This window comes from Dermochelys coriacea, chromosome 6 (assembly GCF_009764565.3).
Source record: "Dermochelys coriacea isolate rDerCor1 chromosome 6, rDerCor1.pri.v4, whole genome shotgun sequence".
Classification (NCBI taxonomy): domain Eukaryota; kingdom Metazoa; phylum Chordata; order Testudines; family Dermochelyidae; genus Dermochelys; species Dermochelys coriacea.
In genome coordinates this window covers 25,031,162-25,050,299 of record NC_050073.1, presented here as the reverse complement: position 1 = coordinate 25,050,299, position 19,138 = coordinate 25,031,162, and the positions used below count along the sequence as shown (strand labels likewise).

General features: G+C 42.5%; 1 protein-coding gene and 1 long non-coding RNA gene across 8 annotated transcripts in view; one reads left to right on the top strand and one right to left on the bottom strand.

The window, feature by feature from the left end:
* ABCC8 (ATP binding cassette subfamily C member 8) overlaps positions 1-18,603 on the bottom strand; it is a 146,281-nt gene extending 127,678 nt beyond the window's left edge. For 4 of the 7 annotated variants that reach the window (XM_038406458.2, XM_038406463.2, XM_038406460.2 and 1 more), the window contains exons 1-4: positions 17,621-18,603; positions 15,022-15,163; positions 11,893-12,014; positions 1,137-1,303 (exon numbers count right to left, since the gene is read on the bottom strand). In XM_038406458.2, coding sequence (XP_038262386.1) covers positions 1,137-1,303; positions 11,893-12,014; positions 15,022-15,163; positions 17,621-17,864 — 675 coding nt within the window. In that variant the 5' untranslated portion in view covers positions 17,865-18,603. Of the gene's footprint in view, positions 1-1,136; positions 1,304-11,892; positions 12,015-15,021; positions 15,164-17,119; positions 17,224-17,620 lie in introns of those variants that run through there. The other 3 variants (XM_043517607.1, XM_043517608.1, XM_043517609.1) reach the window with 3 other exon arrangements.
* LOC119857469 lies at positions 8,796-13,909 on the top strand. The gene is made up of 2 exons (XR_005293596.1): positions 8,796-8,926; positions 13,705-13,909. It is a non-coding gene; the product is annotated as an uncharacterized LOC119857469 (long non-coding RNA).
* Positions 18,604-19,138: the final 535 nt, after the last annotated feature.

Sequence of the window (19,138 nt, the reverse complement as noted above, 5' to 3'; positions counted from 1 at the left end):
TAAAATAATGTTAATAATTTAAAAAAAATCACATTGTGTGTGCTCTTAGAGACTAGACAACAACAGATACTCTGTGTGGGTATCACTGACTATTGTTTTCTGATAGAACAGATTTCAGAGTAGCAGCCGTGTTAGTCTGTATTCGCAAAAAGAAAAGGAGTACTTGTGGCACCTTAGAGACTAGGCCAAACTGGACAGTCTCTACGTAAAAGAATGAATGGACACAAATCAGACGTCAAGAATTATAACATTCAAAAACCAGTTGGAGAACACTTCAATCTCTCTGGTCACTCGATCACAGACCTAAGAGTGGCTATCCTTCAACAAAAAAGCTTCAAAAACAGACTCCAACGAGAGACTGCTGAATTGGAATTAATTTGCAAACTGGATACAATTAACTTAGGCTTGAATAGAGACTGGGAATGGATGAGTCATTACACAAAGTAAAACTATTTCCCCATGGTATTTCTCCCCCCCCACCCCACCCCCCACTGTTCCTCTGATATTCTTGTTAACTGCTGGAATTAACCTACCTTGCTTGTCACCATGAAAGGTTTTCCTCCTTCCCCCCCCCTCGCTGCTGGTGATGGCTTATCTTAAGTGATCACTCTCCTTACAGTGTGTATGATAAACCCATTGTTTCATGTTCTCTGTGTGTGTGTGTGTGTGTGTGTGTGTGTGTGTGTGTGTGTGTGTGTGTGTGTAAATAAATCTCTCCTCTGTTTTTTCCACCAAATGCATCCGATGAAGTGAGCTGTAGCTCACGAAAGCTTATGCTCTAATAAATGTTAGTCTCCAAGGTGCCACAAGTACTCCTTTTCTTGATAGAACAGACTATCCATTTCACTGTATCTTTCCCTGTATGAAGATTAATGATTTCTGAAAACTGAAGTTGTCAGTCATACAAGAAACACCTTTTCAGAACAAAATGGATGACAATTCAGAATGAATTTCAATGCAGTGGAGTCAAAGGAGTTTGCAATAAAGATGAATTTAGCTTAATTACATTACTCAAGTGTTTGATTTTCAAATAGGTCTCCATTTCAGACTGATTTTTTTTTTTAAAAAAACATTTAGCAGCCAGATAAAAGAAAAGGAAGAAACAGAAATGAGAATTACCTGGAAATTTAACTTACCCTCACCCTGATGACATTAATTTCTACAGCTAGTAGCATTCCATATAGAATAACCAGAAGTCCCGTGAGGCAAAATCGAAGCTGAGAAAATCCAACCCCATTATCACAGAACTTTACAAATTTGATAGTTTTGGTTATAAAAGCTAAGGTCCAGTAGAACAGCAAGGCTGCCAATAAAATAAATAAATAAAACAACAAACATTAGTCAGCACTGATTGTGGAAAGAATTTATTTTAGACAAAATTAGAAAACTTTGTTAAATGTTTATGCAGAAGGGAAATGACAAGCATGCAAGAAACTAGACAGTGCTCTTTCTCCTATCAAAATGGCAACCAATTCAGTTTCCAAGAACGTGATCCTGCTCCCATTACATTCAGTGAGACCACGGAAAATGTTGCAGGAGGATCTGCTGGTGGAAATTTCCATCCGCTTGTAAAGCTATACCTCTATCAGTCCCTCCAAGGGAGTGATGCTGTTTCAGTGGAGGAGGCCAAGGGGCCCAACCCCAAAGATTTTGGATTCTGGGGAATCCACAGAGTTTGGTTTGAATGTTGACCTAGATATTCTGCTTTCCTTACCTGTGTGGAAGTCTACTTGATGTAAAAGATAAAAGCCACCAAGTAGTCCTGAGAGCAAAATTTCCCCCTAACATTGCTGCTTTCCTCAGTGCGTACGTACTATGCAAATTCCATGCAACACAGTTTATAACACAGAATACAAAAGCAAATAAAAGGAGAATGATGCTTGAGTAGGAAACAACTTTTGTAGAATATTGATTTTCACAGAGCATTTTCTATTCAAGTGTACTCAGGCTGCAGCCATCTATAGACAAATAATTCCACCAAGAGGCTCTGCTTACATTGAAACCCCAATCTGGAGTTTATTTCATGTCATTCACCCTATCACGAGCCAGCTCCTCTGGGAGTAGTCTCACTAGCATCAATTGGATTCATTAACCGAGTAGGATGAGCCAGGGATTGACCCCACATTTGGTTTTATATATTTAATAATATCAGATTGGATTGTTCACTCTGACAGTAGAACTGTATGGGAGGAAAATTCTGAGAGTATCCATTTGCAGCACTCTCTCCAATTCTCCTGTTGCAAGGCTGGGGGCAGAGGAGTTTGTTGCCACCCCAGGCAAAATCAACTGTGAGGCTTCCTCAGAAAGATGGATGGTCCCCAGGGGATCCATATAAATCTTAAGCAATCCACAGGAGGACAAGGCACTCTGAGATATCACAGAGAGGGGAGAGGGATGGAGACTCAGGTCCATCTGATCCCCCATTTTCTGGGGAGGATTGAGATCCACATGTGGAGAATCCCCTGCATTAACAGAACCCGGGGGCATGATCTGGCCCACGGTCTCCAATCCCACTTTCATTGAAGTAAATGATAAAACCAATAGTGTTATACCTACTCCCATTGAAATAAATGGTGGAGTCCTCACAGGGGGCACCTGTAGTGTTTATATTACCGCTACAAGACAATGTATTTCATCAAGACAGAACTTCCATGGGCTACAATTACTTATCAAAGCTTAATGACCAATATAACGAATAGCTGTTACAAGGGAATGACTGGTCAGGGAAACCTGATCTTCCTATAGTAGGATCAGGTTAAAGTGCAAGAAAAAAGCCCATATGTGGTAAGATCTTCAGAACTAGCCTTTGGTGGCTAGTGTGACTCAGGGTAAAATGGGGTGGGAGGGCCATGTGTTTCTCTCCTGCTTATAGTATCCGGTCACCCCTTCCTTGAAGCCCCTCACTGGCTTCCCAACACTTACTGAATCAAGTTCAGTCTCTGTCTCAACTTCAGGGCTCTGTATAATCTCACCCTTACCTACATCTCTGCTATTATTTTTCTGCTATTCTTCTCTTGGTTCAATTCTCTCTCTTTAATGATCTCTCCACTCACAACCATCTGCTTACTTCTTTCAAATTGACCCCTACACTTGGAAAATCTCCTACTCCTTGTCTGCCATGTGTCCCTGTCTTTCCTCTTTAAAATCCACTTCTTCTTGTAATACTTTCTACCTTGTTCTACTCTTAACTTCCTTACTTCATCTGTACTATTGCTCCCTCTTGTTTTGTCTAAATTATCTCACATTGTAATCCCTTTGGGGTGGAGAATGTTTTAAAAGCATCATCAACTGAGGGCACCCCTTTTAAAAAAAATAATAGAAATATCAATTTAAAGTATCTGTATTAGCAAATAAGGCCATTCTTCTATTGGGAATTAAAGTACAAATCTATGTGACCAATTTTCCTAATTACAGGATAAATTTGACAAAGCTGTTCTTGTCAAGTAAAAAGTTTGTATTTTACCTGAGCAGGTCAGCTGTGAGGTCTTAGAAGGTTCTAACCCTAACATCTTGAGATAATAGGCTGTACAAACACATGGTAGGAAACAGTGTCTGCCTCTAAGAACTTGCAGTCTAAATAGACAAGACACAGAAAGAGTGGGAGAAAGTGTTATGATCCCTATTTTATAGGTGGGGAAATAAGGCAGAGGGCATGTATACGCTGCAATTAGACACCTGTGGCTGGCCTGTGCCAGCTGACTTGGGCTCGTGTGGCTTGGGCTAAGGGACTGTTTAACTTCAGTGTAGACATTCGTGTTTAGGCAGCAGCTTGAGCTCTGGAACCCTCCCCCCTCGCAGGGTCCCACAGTCTGGGCTCCAGCATCAGCCTGAATATCTACACTGCAGTTAAACAGCCCCTGAGCCCAAGCCTTGTGAGCCTGAGTCATCTGGCACGGGCCAGCCGTGGGTTTTTAATTGCAGTGTAGACATACCCAGAGAGATTAAATTACTTGCTTAAGATCACACAGGAAATCTGTAGCAGAGCTGGGAATTGGACCCAGTCCAGCGCCTTAACCACAAGACTATCTTTCCTCTCTAGTCTTCCTCTTTCTCAACTCATTTCTTCTATATTCACATTTTCTCACATCTTCATCTGTTGGTTCATCCAGTTGCTGAATGCCCAGAATTCCCACTGATGAGTTACAGGGAATTGCAGGAGAGTAACATGCCCACGAGATCTGCAAGACCAGGCATTTAAGTAAGCAGAGGATTAATGAATTACACGGTGTCTGTTTAGAGAGAAGTCCTGTGCTTTGGGCATTGTTTAAGGGAAAGAAGAAGGATGTTCCATTTTACAAGACAATAATCTAATTCTGAGGAAATAAGTTATGAGTAACAGCCAAGTAGTGATAGTAATTAGTGAACCAGATTACTGTCAGAGACAGTGACTTAGCCCTTCTGCTACGAATATAAGTGAACTAGTACTCTATTAATAAAATACTTTTCCCCTGTGCCTCCCAGCTTAATGCTCCCTACTCAGGAGAACTCCAAATGCCATCCAAATTTTATCCTTGTTTTTAAGTCTAATTTTTAAATCTGTAAAGACAAATGTGTTTTTGTAGCTGTTAAATATCATGATTAGACACTATCATTCTGTTACATAGTCTGCAATATTGAGAAAAAGGAGTTTTCAATTTATATATAATATTTTCCAGAACAAGAGAATACATTTATGAATGTGGCACTCCAATTTGTGCTATTAAAACTGTATCCCTAATGTGTTCCCATTCTGCAACACAATCTAGACAGCAACCAAATTTAGCCTGATTAGTTCCCTATGGGCCTTATCAAAATCCTACTGGCATCTTCAGTTTTTCTATGGATTTCAATAGACTTTGGATCAAGCCCTATAAGCCCCAGCTTTTGGTTCTGTTATCCTCCAAGAACTATTTGCAAATTTAGGGCCTGACCCTGCAATCTAATCTATGTAGATCAGTGATTTTCAAACTGCGGGTCGTGACCCAGTACTGGGTTGCGTAACGTAAGGCACTGGTCAGCACCGCTGACCTGGCCATTAAGATTCTGGTTGGCAGTACTGCCCCGCTAAGGCAGGCTAGATCCTACCAGTTCTGACAGCATGCTGCGCCCCAGAAGTGGCCGGCAGCAGGTCTGGCTCCTAGGCAGGGGAGGGCCATGGGGCTCCACGTGCTGCCCCACCCCAAGCACTGGCTCCGCACTCACATTGGACAGTTCCCAGCCAATGGGAGCTGGCGGGGGAGGGGTGCCTGTGGGCGAGAGCTGTGCAGAGCTGCTTGTGCACCTCCGCCTAGGAGCTGGACCTGCTGCTGGTGCCTGCCTCTGCAGCCCCACTGCGCTGGTGAATGGGAGCTGCAGCAGGTAAGCCCAAGCCCCACCCCCGTGACCCAATCTTCTACCCCAGCCCAGAGGCCCCTCCTGCACCCCAAAGCCTTCACCCCCAGCCCCACCCCAGAGCCTGCACCCGCAGCGCAGAGCCCTGACCCCCTCCTGCACCCTTGCCCCAGCCCCCTCCCACACCCTGAATCCCTCATTCCTAGCCCCATCCCGCAGCCCTTGCCCCTGCCCCCACACCCCAACCCTCTGCCCCAACCCTGAGCCCTTCCCACACCCCAAACCCGAGCTCTTCCCAAACCCCTCATCCCCAGCTCCATTGCATCATGGGCATCAATAATTTTCTTCAGCTGGGTCGCCAGAAAAAAAGTTTGAAAACCACTGGTGTAGATGGTGCCCTGAACCTGGGTGGAGCTCCACTGGGACTCTGGATGGGCATAAAGGTCCATTCATGTGGATCCTGTTGCAGAATGGAGGCTTTATTTATTTCACTAGGGATTAAATTAGATTGGTTTGGTAAATCTATCAGTGAAAAATACCTCTTTCAGTTACTCTTCTTGTGCTCCCATTCTAAAACTGATCATGAGCTTAAAATTTTGTACATAGTTCCAAATAATTTGTTGACATTAAGGATTGCAGAGATATGTTGCTTCATGGCCATGCTGCAATGTAGGGGGTTGATACTTAAGCAAATAAAGAGGAGATGTTTGAAATTATTGTTTACTTATCTGCATAAAATCATCATCATTATCTAGCCTCACACTGTCACATTTAAAACTGAAAGTAGAATAGTCTAAGATCTGCTAATGATGAATTTGTGCAGTTGAGTATACAGAGAGAGGAGATCTTTAAAAATTTATTTCTTCACTTGTCTCACTAGGATGCAGCAATGGTAGCAAAACCAAACCAACCCCTGCCCCCGCATCAGATGACAGGAAAGTGATCTAGCAATTTGATTATCTTTTGGTCTGTTAACTGCTTAGATTCCAATTTTCAAAAAAACCTGTTGATCATCAATGAGAATTGGGTACCTAACTCCCTTAGGCTCCTTTGAAACCACAGCCTCAGTGCTTTATTAATGATGATGATTATTATTACTAGTAAAGTACTTCCAGAGGCCTCCCATTGGATCTGCGTGCTAGGTACTGTACAGAAACATAATACAAGATCCCTTTGGGGAATGGGATTATGTATAAAATGGCTAACCAGCTGCACTACATTCTCAGTGATTTAACAGAGGGAATGTGGAAGCAGTGCTGCATTATTAAACACTGCATTATACAATATGAAAAAAAAGTCAGTGTGACTGAATTTCTTCTATGACTGTAACAAGCTGGCAGTGTTTGCCTGAAACACCCCATTCTTGCTAGCAGGTGTCTATCCTGCTAGGAAAAAGGAATCTTTGGACTCACCAAAGCAGGTGGCTCATTACCCCACCTGGCTCTAAGGGATGCAGAGGGGTTATCAGGACTGCTGTGCCTGCATTCTAGAGAGAGGAAACCTAGGGGCAGTCAAGCCTGGAGTTCAAATCTTCTCCCATTTTTATATTATCTCTGTTTGCTTTACCAATTAATCAAACATCAGGAAGAGAGAGGAGTTTGTGCTTTTCATACTGTGTTGTTTCATACATTTGTAGGGCAGGTAGGGAATAGTGCCTGCTTCTAATGACATTTTAATACAATTATCAGTGAAATAAAGGCTCTGGACCAAATTCTGCCTTTGGTTACAGCTGTACAATCCCACTGCCTTCAATAGGTTTGCACAGATGCAACTGAGAGTAGGATTTGACCCTAACAGATGGCAATTGGATTTAGAAAAAACTATGCCTGCTGTACACTTAAGACTAAAGACCAGATCCTGTAGTGTGAACAACATTCAAGGGAGTGGGAGAGCTGCAAGCACATGTTGAGCAAGCCCAGGATGTTGCATTTCCCATCTCCACTGATCCTGCATGAGCACCTCCTCTGAAATGTATTTCCCCTACTTACCCCACTAAATCACTGGATAACTTTGGGCAGGAACAGGCCCTACATTCAAAAGTCTCACTGGCAGTTTGTCAAATGAAGATTCTATAGACAACATACAGAGAACGATCATTGTGGCACAGGTGGGGGTAATAATATATATGTTGGGAACACAACGCATGGAGTTGTGTCCCAATCGCAGTACAGCCTCTCTCTCTCTCTGTACCCCGTGCTAGTCAGAGAAGAAGAAAAGCAGGTTCTTTGATTAAATTTCAGAATAATTTAACAAAAAAAAAAAAAGTGTTATCCTATCTTCTACTCTGGGAAAAAAACAAAAACACACCTCTATTTAGTGCAGGCCTTGGCTTGGCCAGGAGAAAGAAAATAATTTCAGCCTTTAAACTGACACTGAATAAAATATTGCATGATTGCTGAGCTCTTGCTAGACCAGGGGTGGACATCATGGATGGACAGTATAAAGAGAAAGGCAGAGCTACTGATATTCTATGGATTTGCTCCCAAGGTGCATATTGTTGCAAAATTCCCCACAGACATTAGTTAGGACAGCAAAATCCAATAATTTTGCCATACCTTATTGTAGCATCCAGACTATTGCTCACCCAGTTGGGTTTGAGTTGTGTCTTTAATTGTACTTCTGCCAAGGTCCTCCAAGATGTTCAGCTTTTAGAACACTAACCAGATGTTACCTATCCTTCCTCCCAACTACCCCTTACACATTTTTAAAAGACACAATTGCATCATAGAACCACTTTACAAAGGCCATGGAAAAACAGGTGTAATAAGTGAGGCACCCATGACTGCATCCCATTATAAGCAGAACTCACCATGGAATTACAAGGGGAATCAAGCTTAAAAATGAATGGGATATGGATTTGAGTTATTGCTAGCAAAGGATCAAGATGGTAGTTTAAAGCACTTAACTCCTACAACCCTCCCTCTCCATCACCTCTACTTCCAGCTTTCCTCTCTGATCTCCAATACCCTTAAAAACAAAAAAAAGTAGGTACTTTGTTACAGATTTTTTTCTTACTCCCTCCTCCCCCAACAATGGAGCTTATGTAGGAGAAAATCTATTTTAAATATGATCCTGAACAGTGCAACCTATTCCATGTGGTGCTTATGAGTGTCATGTGGCTCCACTGCTGAGACCTGACTGCAGGTTGTGTATACAAAAGGGCTAAACAAAATAGGGGAGGATATATATTTAAGCCTTTAAAAAAAAAAAACAAAAAACAAAGAACGACTAGTAATTTTAGATGCCCAACTTGAGATACCATCCCTAGCCCTTTTAAGGTATCCCTAGCCTCTGTTTTGCCAGAAGCTAGGAAATGGGCAAGGGATGGATCATTTGATTACCTGTTCTGTTCATTCCCTGGCATAGGTCACTGTTGGAAGACAGTATAGTGGGCTAGATGGACCTTTGGTCTGACCAATTTTTTCCCCCTCCATAGAGTGGGTGCTTAGGCACTTTTTCGACACCTCATGTTGGGCATCCAAATTTCTGAAGAAACCAAAATTGCTAGTCACATCTAAAAAATCTTGGTCTGTGTTTTTGGCCTTTACTTTAACCAGCAAATCAATCTTTCCACGGGTTCCAATGCTGACTTGAGTGCTGCTTTACTTCTTTTCAGGTAAGTGGAGTGTTACTTCCCTTACTGCTATTCTAATGATGAGTAAGAAACAATGAACGTGCTCTTCAGTCAGTTCACAGTGCACCTTTCTATTAAAGTCCTGGTTGGAAAAACCTGCTCCAAGGATTTGCTGCCGATATCTAACTATGTTATTTGAATTACAAGGGACTTTCAGATTTTCAGTATCCCTGAAACATTGCTGTAATGAAATGTAATTTTAGATAGAAAAAAAATCTGGCATAATAAAAGAACAACTTCCTAAGATAAAATGAAAATTGAAATGATAGCTACTGAGCTGCATTCTGGGGAAGCGCCATCTCAGACGGATTCTTTCTGTAATGTTTTCAAGACTCATTGGAAGTCACCAATTGACAATTTGCCTCCTATGATATAGAAAAAGGGTAATTCACAGCCCCAGATAGCTCATATTAACATCTCTGTTCAAGAAGAAGAAATCCCTCCCCTACTACTTTTTTTTTCCATTATAACAGACTCTCTTCCTGGCATGGAAGAAACAAAATGCATTAACAAAAAAACCTGTGAACCATAGGCATAGTAATCAGATATACACAATGCAAGCTCTTCAGCATGAAAACCACGTTCTGGAAAAAAGTGTAAAGAATTAGAACTCACCGAGACCTTGCTGGGATGCTGTGTAGGAGTGCACTCCTACTTGTATGCCTTCAGCCATAGCAGGAGGCCAGGAAATGTGTAAACAAGTAGCGAGCAGTTTCAAACCTCTTGCAGTCTGAGATTAATTTATCACACCTACACCTTTTTCAAGTGGGCTTTCTTTGAAATCCACTGCTATACTTCATATGAACATCAAAAGGTGGATAAGGAATTGGTTAAAGGGGAGACTGCAACGGGTCCTACTGAAAGGCGAACTGTCAGGTTGGAGGGAGGTTACCAGTGGAGTTCCTCAGGGATCGGTTTTGGGACCAATCTTATTTAATCTTTTTATTACTGACCTTGGCACAAAAAGTGGGTGCGCGCTAATAAAGTTTGCAGATGATACAAAGCTGGGAGGTATTGCCAATTCGGAGAAGGATCGGGATATTATACAGGAGGATCTGGATGACCTTGTAAACTGGAGTAATAATAATAGGATGAAATTTAATAGTGAGAAGTGTAAGGTTATGCATGTAGGGATTAATAACAAGAATTTTAGTTATAAGCTGGGGATGCATCAATTAGAAGTAACGGAAGAGGAGAAGGACCTTGGAGTATTGGTTGATCATAGGATGACTATGAGCTGCCAATGTGATATGGCTGTGAAAAAAGCTAATGCGGTTTTGGAATGCATCAGGAGAGGCATTTCCAGTAGGGATTAGGAGGTTTTAGTACCACTATACAAGGCACTGGTGAGACCTCACCTAGAATACTGTGTGCAGTTCTGGTCTCCCATGTTTAAAAAGGATGAATTCAAGCTGGAGCAGGTACAGAGAAGGGCTACTAGGATGATCCGAGGAATGGAAAACTTGTCTTATGAAAGGAGACTTAAGGAGCTTGGCTTGTTTAGCCTAACTAAAAGAAGGTTTAGGGGAGATACGATTGCTCTCTATAAATATATCAGAGGGATAAATACCAGAGAGGAAGAGGAATTATTTAAGCTCAGTACCAATGTGGACACAAGAACAAATGGGTATAAACTGGCCACCAGGAAGTTTAGACTTGAAATTAGACAACAGTTTCTAACCATCAGAGGAGTAAAGTTTTGGAATAGCCTTCCAAGGGAAGGAGTGGGGGCAAAAGATCTATCTGGTTTTAAGATTCTACTTGATAAGTTTATGGAGGAGATGGTATAATGGGATTTTGGTAAGTAATTGATCTTTAAATATTCAGGGTAAATAGGACTAATCCCCTGAGATGGGATATTAGATGGATGGGATCTGAGTTACCCAGGAAAGAATTTTCTGTAGTATCTGGCTGGTGAATCTTGCCCATATGCTCAGGGTTTAGCTGATTGCCATATTTGGGATCGGGAAGGAATTTTCCTCCAGGGCAGATTGGAGAGGCCCTGGAGGTTTTTTGCCTTCCTCTGTAGCATGGGGCATGGTTGACTTGAGGGAGGCTTCTCTGCTCCTTGAAGAAGTCTTTAAACCATGATTTAAGGACTTCAACAGCTCAGACATAGGTGAGGTTTTTCAAAGGAGTGGGTGGGTGAGATTCTGTGGCCTGCACTGTGCAGGAGGTCAGACTAGATGATCAGAATGGTCCCTTCTGACCTTAGTATCTATGAATCTATATAAGACACCCTACATGCATGTAAGGTTATCAACAGTAGTGTCTTTTCTGTAGCTACTTAGAGTTTGGATGTATCCTTGTTTCCACAGTAAGACACATAGTATTATTGTAGCACTTGGGCCTTATACAATACTTCCTATTCAAAAGATCTGAAAGCAGTTTACAAAGGAGAAGTTTACTGACAAGGAAACTGAGGCAGAGAGAGGTTAAAATGCTGAAGGTCAGTGTCAGCACCAGTTTCCCCTGATTCCTCCCCATTTCAGACCACACCCACTTTTACATTGTTTAAAGCACTTGTAGATGCTCTATAGTTTTATATTACAGTTTTTTATTTTATATTACACATTACACTAAATAAGCTGGTTTAGTCAGCACCTGGGCTTTTGAGACTACAGTTGCAACTCTCTTCTACCAGCTAAAGTACAAAAGCACATGGCCCAATGCATCCAAGAAAACACTGTGCACCCCACAGAAGTTGGGATGTGTTGGAAAGCTTAGGTTGCATAAAAATAGCATATATCATTTGAACTGAAGTTTGATAATGGGAACCCAGTAGAACAAAACATAGCTTAATTTTATCCGATAAGCAAGCAAAAACCTAGCCGAATAGAGTATGATGAGTTACTGCCAGAACCTTGCAGACCTTAGTTACAGAATTAACAGATAACACAAGAGCAACATATTCACACATCCACAGCTTTCTGTATTGTAGAACATACCTATTAATAACTTTGGAAAATTTGATGTTTCGATGTTATGATAGTAAACAACAGATGTGATGGCTGCCAAGAATGCCATACCAGCTGGCATGTACAGGTGCAAATGACGGGATTCTGAGACCCTTAAAAATAAAAATTAACAAAAATTACATATACACATACATACACAGCCACCCACCCCAACCAAAGCTTAATCATATTTTTAAGCATACACTGGTTTAATTGTCAGTTATTCACTTCTCTAGTTACTTATCATTAGGCTTGGCAGAATTTGAGTCTCTCAAGACTTGACAGATAATTAAAACATTTAAAGCATTTTTTATTTTTAAACCATTTACTTTTTCACAAATGTGCAAAATTGTAGTTTTAAAACTTTTATCAATTTAAATTTTCACAGTTGTGGGAAATTATGGAAGAAGGTCAGACAATTATTTAACAACAAAAGAGATTCAAAAAGTTAAAACTTCATAACCATTAAAATGCATTGTCAAAAATCAAAATACACAGTGCAAGTATCCTTAAACCCTCAAACTCTAAAGTTCTCAAGCAGCATTTTTCTTACTTTGCTTATCCGTAAATTTCAATTATCATCTATAGAAATATTGTGTGTCAGGTTGTGTGTGTACAGTGAAATTGTACAAATCGTGGCTCATTCCATTTTCAACGATTACAATCAACAATCAAACAAACCAACCTACCCAAATAACCAGCGAATTACAATACGCCTTGAAGACTCAGTCCTGCAATGCAGGACTAAGGCAGAATTGCACTGACGGTGCAGTTTACTCTTCCATGCCTGGTCAGACATTTCTGCCGGCTGGCGGATAGTTGGATGAGCCATAGCCGCATTTCCTCTTTTCCCCACAAGGTAGTAAGGGCAAAGCAGCCCCTGTGCTCCCCAGAAAGCAAGGGCTACAATCAGCCTGGCTCATTTCTGAGCCGCTTAAAGTGGGGGTGGGAACATGCAGGGTGAGAGGTCTGTGAACAATCCAGGAGTGGGAGAGTCAGGAAGATGTATACCTTTATCCCCCATCCTAATGGAAAACCCACTTGAGAATGAATGTTTCTCTGGCTCCCTCTGCCCCTCCCTTATATAGGGAATCGAGAGGCAGTGGAGGGTATGCATATGGGGTAGAGGTGGGGTGGAAAGAGCTGAACTGTCAGAGACCTCAAAGTGCTACAGAAGTTGCTGGAGCTGAGCGTACAAAGGTTCTGTCTTCCAAGAGATTCCACAGGGCATGGGTTGAACACTGCTCATTCCTAGGGTCTGTGCATGGGGAATGCAAATCCTGCCCCCAAAGGAATAATCTGGGGAAATCTCCACACATTGACATAAGTGAGGTCACATGGGCAACCTTTGGCGTATATGCTTTGCTTAATGACAAGTAATCCCTATTGGTAATAGGGAGACATATGAGTATACCTTAATGTCACTAAATTTATAAATAAGGGCAGATGTTTATACAACAGAGTAGAATTCCAACAGTGAGAAGCCAATATTTTAGGGATCACATCTTTTTTACACGGATTTCAGCAGAGTTCTTCAGTTAATCCATGTTTTGGCAGATAATGCTGTAGGAGTAGGAGGTATTTTGCTATAACTCACAAATAGAAGCAAGCAGCAAGAATTCTACTATATAAGCATATCACTAAGCCATTATTACAACACAGTAGCACGGGTCTATTGCTGGTTGCCAAAGCCTTTGACAGTCCGACTATCATCAAGAGGGCTTTTAACAGCTAGACTTGTTTTGATTTTAGGAAGATGATGAGTCTCTTTGCTACAGGAACAAAATCTGTTTTTATTCACAGAACAACTTGCTAAGCTGCTCAGTGCTCCAGAGATGTGATTGTGGGCTGGCAGTCCTCCAGTATGGTTAGAAGCTTTGATTCTCATCAGGAAGCACTTATTATTCAATAGCAATGTTCTGGGTCAGTTTAAGAATAACCTTAAAGAGGGCATTTTTCTACTTCAAGTCTCCACATCCTTATAATTAAAAGCTCTTTCTAAAATGTCTTTTGGGTGCTGAGGGATTTCCTGTTTAATGTATATTTACGAGGAGATAAAATAGAATAATAATAATAATAAATAATAATAATAGTGGGCAAAACTGATACAGATATAATTCAGTCAAACTAGGGCTACTGCTATGCAGTCCATGATGTTTATACGTATATACTCTCAGCCTATTATGGTAAAGAAAACAAAATAGCTATTGGTACCATAAAGCACTCCTAGGATTCATATGACTTGCTTTATTCAGAAAATTTCTCTCGTATTTTATTACATAAACTCATATGCCAAATTTCAGGTCATAGGTAAAGGAATAGTATACACACACACATATTATATATATATATATATATATATACACACACACATATATACACACACACACACACACACACACATATACACACACATATATATATGCGCTAGTATAGTAGTCTACTCCTAATCTTGCTCCCCATGAATGGATAAAGTCAAACACACATTGATTTCAACTGGAACAGAACCAGTTTATGTTTCATTCTGTTTATATTTCAACTTTAGTGAACAGGCTTCGGTCCCATCATAGTAACGTGAGTAGCTCCACCCAAGGCAAGAAGGCAATAGGCTTGACTCTTTTCTCTCACACACTGGTGGCACTCTGTTGAGGTCAATGGAGTTACTCCAGTGTAAAACATGTGTGAGAAGAGAATCAGGTCCAATGAGCCTTTGAGCAAGGCAAGCAGAACTTGGCTCATGGAGGAACATTTATTAGCTAATCCTGTACATGGGAGTTTTGTCTGAGCAAGGACTGTGGGATCAGATCCTTAGACGTTTCATTAAAACATCACCATCTGCTTGAATTGTCAGGATATTTCTAAGATTATCCTTTGGAACGATAGTGTCATTAAATTTAACTAAAAATGATTCAAGGCCAGGCCATTTTTATGCGTGCACATACTTGGCAAGGTCTATGGAATTTCTGATACGAAGTCTGTAGGTTAATCACCATGAGTACAGATTATATGTTTAGAACAACCCAAATGGCTTAGATGAAAATTTAGACAGGGGAGTAGTACTTACATTGAAACCTTTCAAAGATAGTTGGTGTTATCAAGAAGAACTATGCATCCACTTACCCATCTGACACTATGCCCTCTGCTATTTCACACACCAGCACAAACAAAAGGATGAAAGTCAAGATCCAACGTAAATTGTGGCCGGGAAAATGAAGCCAAGTGCTATGATGTATATGAACTTTGGAACTCTGACTTCCCCATCCTAAATGTAAAAGCAGAATCATCATGAGGATTTTTATGCGCAACCATAACCCTCCCCCCGCCCCGAGAAAATGTTCTAAACTAAAAATGTTGACCTAACTCTTTTCTCTCTTTCATATTTAAAAGCAATAACTGAGTTGGAAAATGTTACAAGTGAGGACGCTCACTGTGCAACTACACTGTAAAATGTGACATTGGGACTGATCCTACATTTCTTGTGCACTAAACACCTCCAAGACCAACAGTGGGTGTTTTAGTTGTAAAAATAGTACAGCGGAGGGCCCAAGTACAAAGGGGGAAAAAAAAAAAGTGACATATTTAGACCTAATCCTATAAACACTTGCATGTTTATAACTTTACTCAAATGAATCAACGCACTTAAATCAATGAGACTACTCATGCAAGTAAATTTATGCAAGTATTTGCAAGATTGGAGACTTATGTAACTACTTTATTATGACAGGTTTCAGAGTAGCAGCCGTGTTAGTCTGTATTCGCAAAAAGAAAAGGAGGACTTGTGGCACCTTAGACACTAACATTTATTTGAGCATAAGCTTTCATGAGCTACAGCTCACTTCATCGGGTGCATCCGATGAAGTGAGCTGTAGCTCACGAAAGCTTATGCTCAAATAAATTTGTTAGTCTCTAAGGTGCCACAAGTACTTCTTTTCTTTTTACTTTATTATGGAATATAAGCCAAGAAGCACACAGAATATATAATGATCTTCCAGGAAATTTAATAACATGAGTCCAAATAATCTCAAACAATATTTATGACCAAACTTTTTAAAAATTCCAGTATTTTTACTATATAATAAAATCCTGTGCAATTAATTTGATCAATATAACTTATGAAATTTACACTTTTTTTTCTAAAGTAATTATTTTTTTTGACAGGCATCTTTGCTCACAGATATCATTGCTTAAATTTAAAAATTAAAGCAGTAATGTTTAGTTCTTAAGAAAGTTAAATACTAGAACATAGCATGGCATTTATGCTGCACAGATTTCCTGCTAAATAGCTCCTCAAATGACTGTTTTGAGCTTTTGTGAGCAAAGGACATCTATTTTGACACATTATATTGTGGTTTTGTGTTGTGGACAAACATCTCCCAAAGGAACCAGACTGACTCCTGTAACTTATAAATGTATGCAGAATTGAAACTCATAGTTCCAGTAATGAAGAAGTGTATTAGCCCCAATATAATGTCTGGTAGTAAATTCATGCTGATATAGCTTAACTTTCAGTAAGTGGCTGTATTATTTGACAATATGATATCAACTTGCTCTAAAACAGTAGCTTTCTGATTTTAGCAGTAAACTTGTCTGTTATTGCCTCAGCTTACAAAACTCATAGGGCAAAATTCTGGAGTCCTTATGAAGTTTCTACTCAATCCTTACATGGGGAAAACTTCCACTAACTTAATGTACTTGAAGAGGAGTTTTGCCTGCATAAAGGCAGCTAGTTCTTGTAGTCCATATGATTTTCCAAAGTCCCCTTATCACAGGCAAATCTGAGCTACTTGTGTTAATGGCAGCATTCACTCTTAATAATTAATATAAGATAATAATACAATAATTGGGGGAAAATGATCACTTGATTGATAAGTCATCCTAAAATATGCATCTAGTCAGTATTACTTGAAACATTAATAGACAGCTAAAATGTTTAAACAGTTTAGTCCAGAAGCAACAAACGATTATATTGGTACAGACAGCTTGATTAGTTACACTGTTTATATGGGGTACCGCAGGCTCCTCTAATGCATTGGCAGGATATGGTCACTTCATCAAACTGTCCTTAATGAACATTTAAGGGTGTCCCTTTCTGTCAACTAAACTGTGTTAACATTAGTAGCTTGAGTGAACATGCTGAATAATCCGCAGCGACACGGGATTTTCAGAAAAGCTCACCAAGACCCAAGCCCTACACCTTCTGAAGTAATGGACGTGTTACCTTTGACTTCAACAGGAGCACTTAAAGGGTGAGTGCTTCTGAAAATCGCACCTGTGTAATTCAACCGGGAAGGATTTTCCCATCAAGAAACTCGCTCTCCCCTTCTCCTGCCAGTCTGGAATGAGCGATCGCAAACCACCCGCTCAGAGGCAACTGGAAACAATGTCAAATGCATCCAGTCGCGATCTTTGCCGCTGACCCATGTGCCAGCTGCTCAGCCCCAGACCAGCGCTTTGCAGCCCAGGAGCGGTGGGCTCCTGGGGAATGCCCCGAGGCACACTCCAGAGGGTGGATCCCTCCAGCAAGGCAAGGTGCAGAGCTCTCCAGGAAGAGACAGATGCTATGGCTGAAGCAAGCAAGCAAGCAAGCAAAATACTCCCTGCCTGGAGATCTGGAGCAGACTCGGCAGGCTGCAGAGCTCGGGGACCGCGGGAAAAAAGAATAACTACACCCCCGCCCGCCAAGAGAGCAGCCCAAGCGGGGCCGTGCAGCCGCACTCACCTATGAAGAGGATCGGGAAGGTGATGAAGAGCAGGAAGACGTGCGGCACCACGTTGAGCGCGTCCACAAAGCAGCCGTTGTTGAGCACCCCTTTGTCCACGTTGTAGGCAGCCGAGTTATTCTCATTGCCGCAGAACGCCAAGGACATGGTGGAGGCGCTGGGACGCTGCGCGCAGGGGCGGGGGGCGCATCCACACGCACATAGACGGTCGCGGCGGCGCTGGCCTCTCTCTGCCCCCGGCATTACCTGGGGGACATGGCGCGGCGCCCCGGCCCCCGGGGCAGAGCGCGCGCCGAGCGAGGCATGGGAGAGGCGCGCGCGGGATCCCGGGGCGGGAGCGGGGCCCCCCGCGCGCCCTCGCCCAGCTGCCCGGAGCCCTTCGGTCCGGCCGCCCAGTCGGTCCTAGGCCAGCAGGCGGGCTGCGGTGCCCGCTCCTGCGGGGGGGGGGGGGGGCCCGCCTCGCTCCCCGCGGCTGCTAGGATGGGAGCCGCTGAGGCTGCAGCACGAGCGGGCTGGAGACTACGGGAACATCTGGCGGCGGCAGCATGGCAGCCAAGGAAACAAGAGGAGGCTTCGCCCCGGTGGCCGCGCCTCAGCCGCCGCTGCTGCTGCGTGAGCGCGGCGGCAGCTCCGGCCTTAAAGGAGCCGCCTTCCTTCCCCTGCACTCCACTCCCCCGCCGAGGCGGCAGGGGCCGCAGGCTCGCCCCGTCTGCTCCCCTCCGCGCTGTCCCGGGCGGGCCTGGGTTTGGTCTGTAAACATTTTGCATCGTGCCCGGAACGCTCGGGCTGTCTGGGGGAAATCTTTCCAGTCCTCTCTCCCCCCAGGCCAGAACTGTTGGCCCAAGAAAGCCCGGATTTCCTCTGGAAAAGGACAAAGCGCCCAGGAGAGATCATCCCCTTCCCCACCAAGCGCTCTGAGTCAGAGCCATCCTCCCCCAGGCACGGGGAGGGCTGGCCACTCGTCCCCAATCTCAAGCTAAGAAAATCAGTGCCCAGGACAGGCAGGTGCTGGACCCAGCCTTTTTATTCGGGTTCTTACCCTGCCCTCATCATCCCCTTACTCCCTCTCTTTCCAACGGTGCATTAAGTGAGGTGACCAGCATCTGCGGCTCTTTCTCACATCCTCTTCCCAGCTGTCTCTCATGATCCCCTCCCAGGCCAGTGACTGCCTGCACACCAGCTATTGTAAGTCTGAGCCCAGGCTGGAGTCGTACCAAAATGGATGCTGCTTTGGGGATCTGGATGGATGTCCATTGGATATTAGGTAGAAATCACTACTGTAATTACATTTGTGTTTCACCATAGCCTTGAAATTAAACCCAGCTCTCCAGCCGTGAAAGATTAATGCACGATTAACTCACTGCAGCACCAACCACTCCAAAGTAAAAAGAAAAGGAGGACTTGTGGCACCTTAGAGACTACCAAATTTATTAGAGCATAAGCTTTCGTGAGCTACAGCTCACTTCATCGGATGCATCCGTTGAAATGAGCTATAGCTCATGAAAGCTTATGCTCTA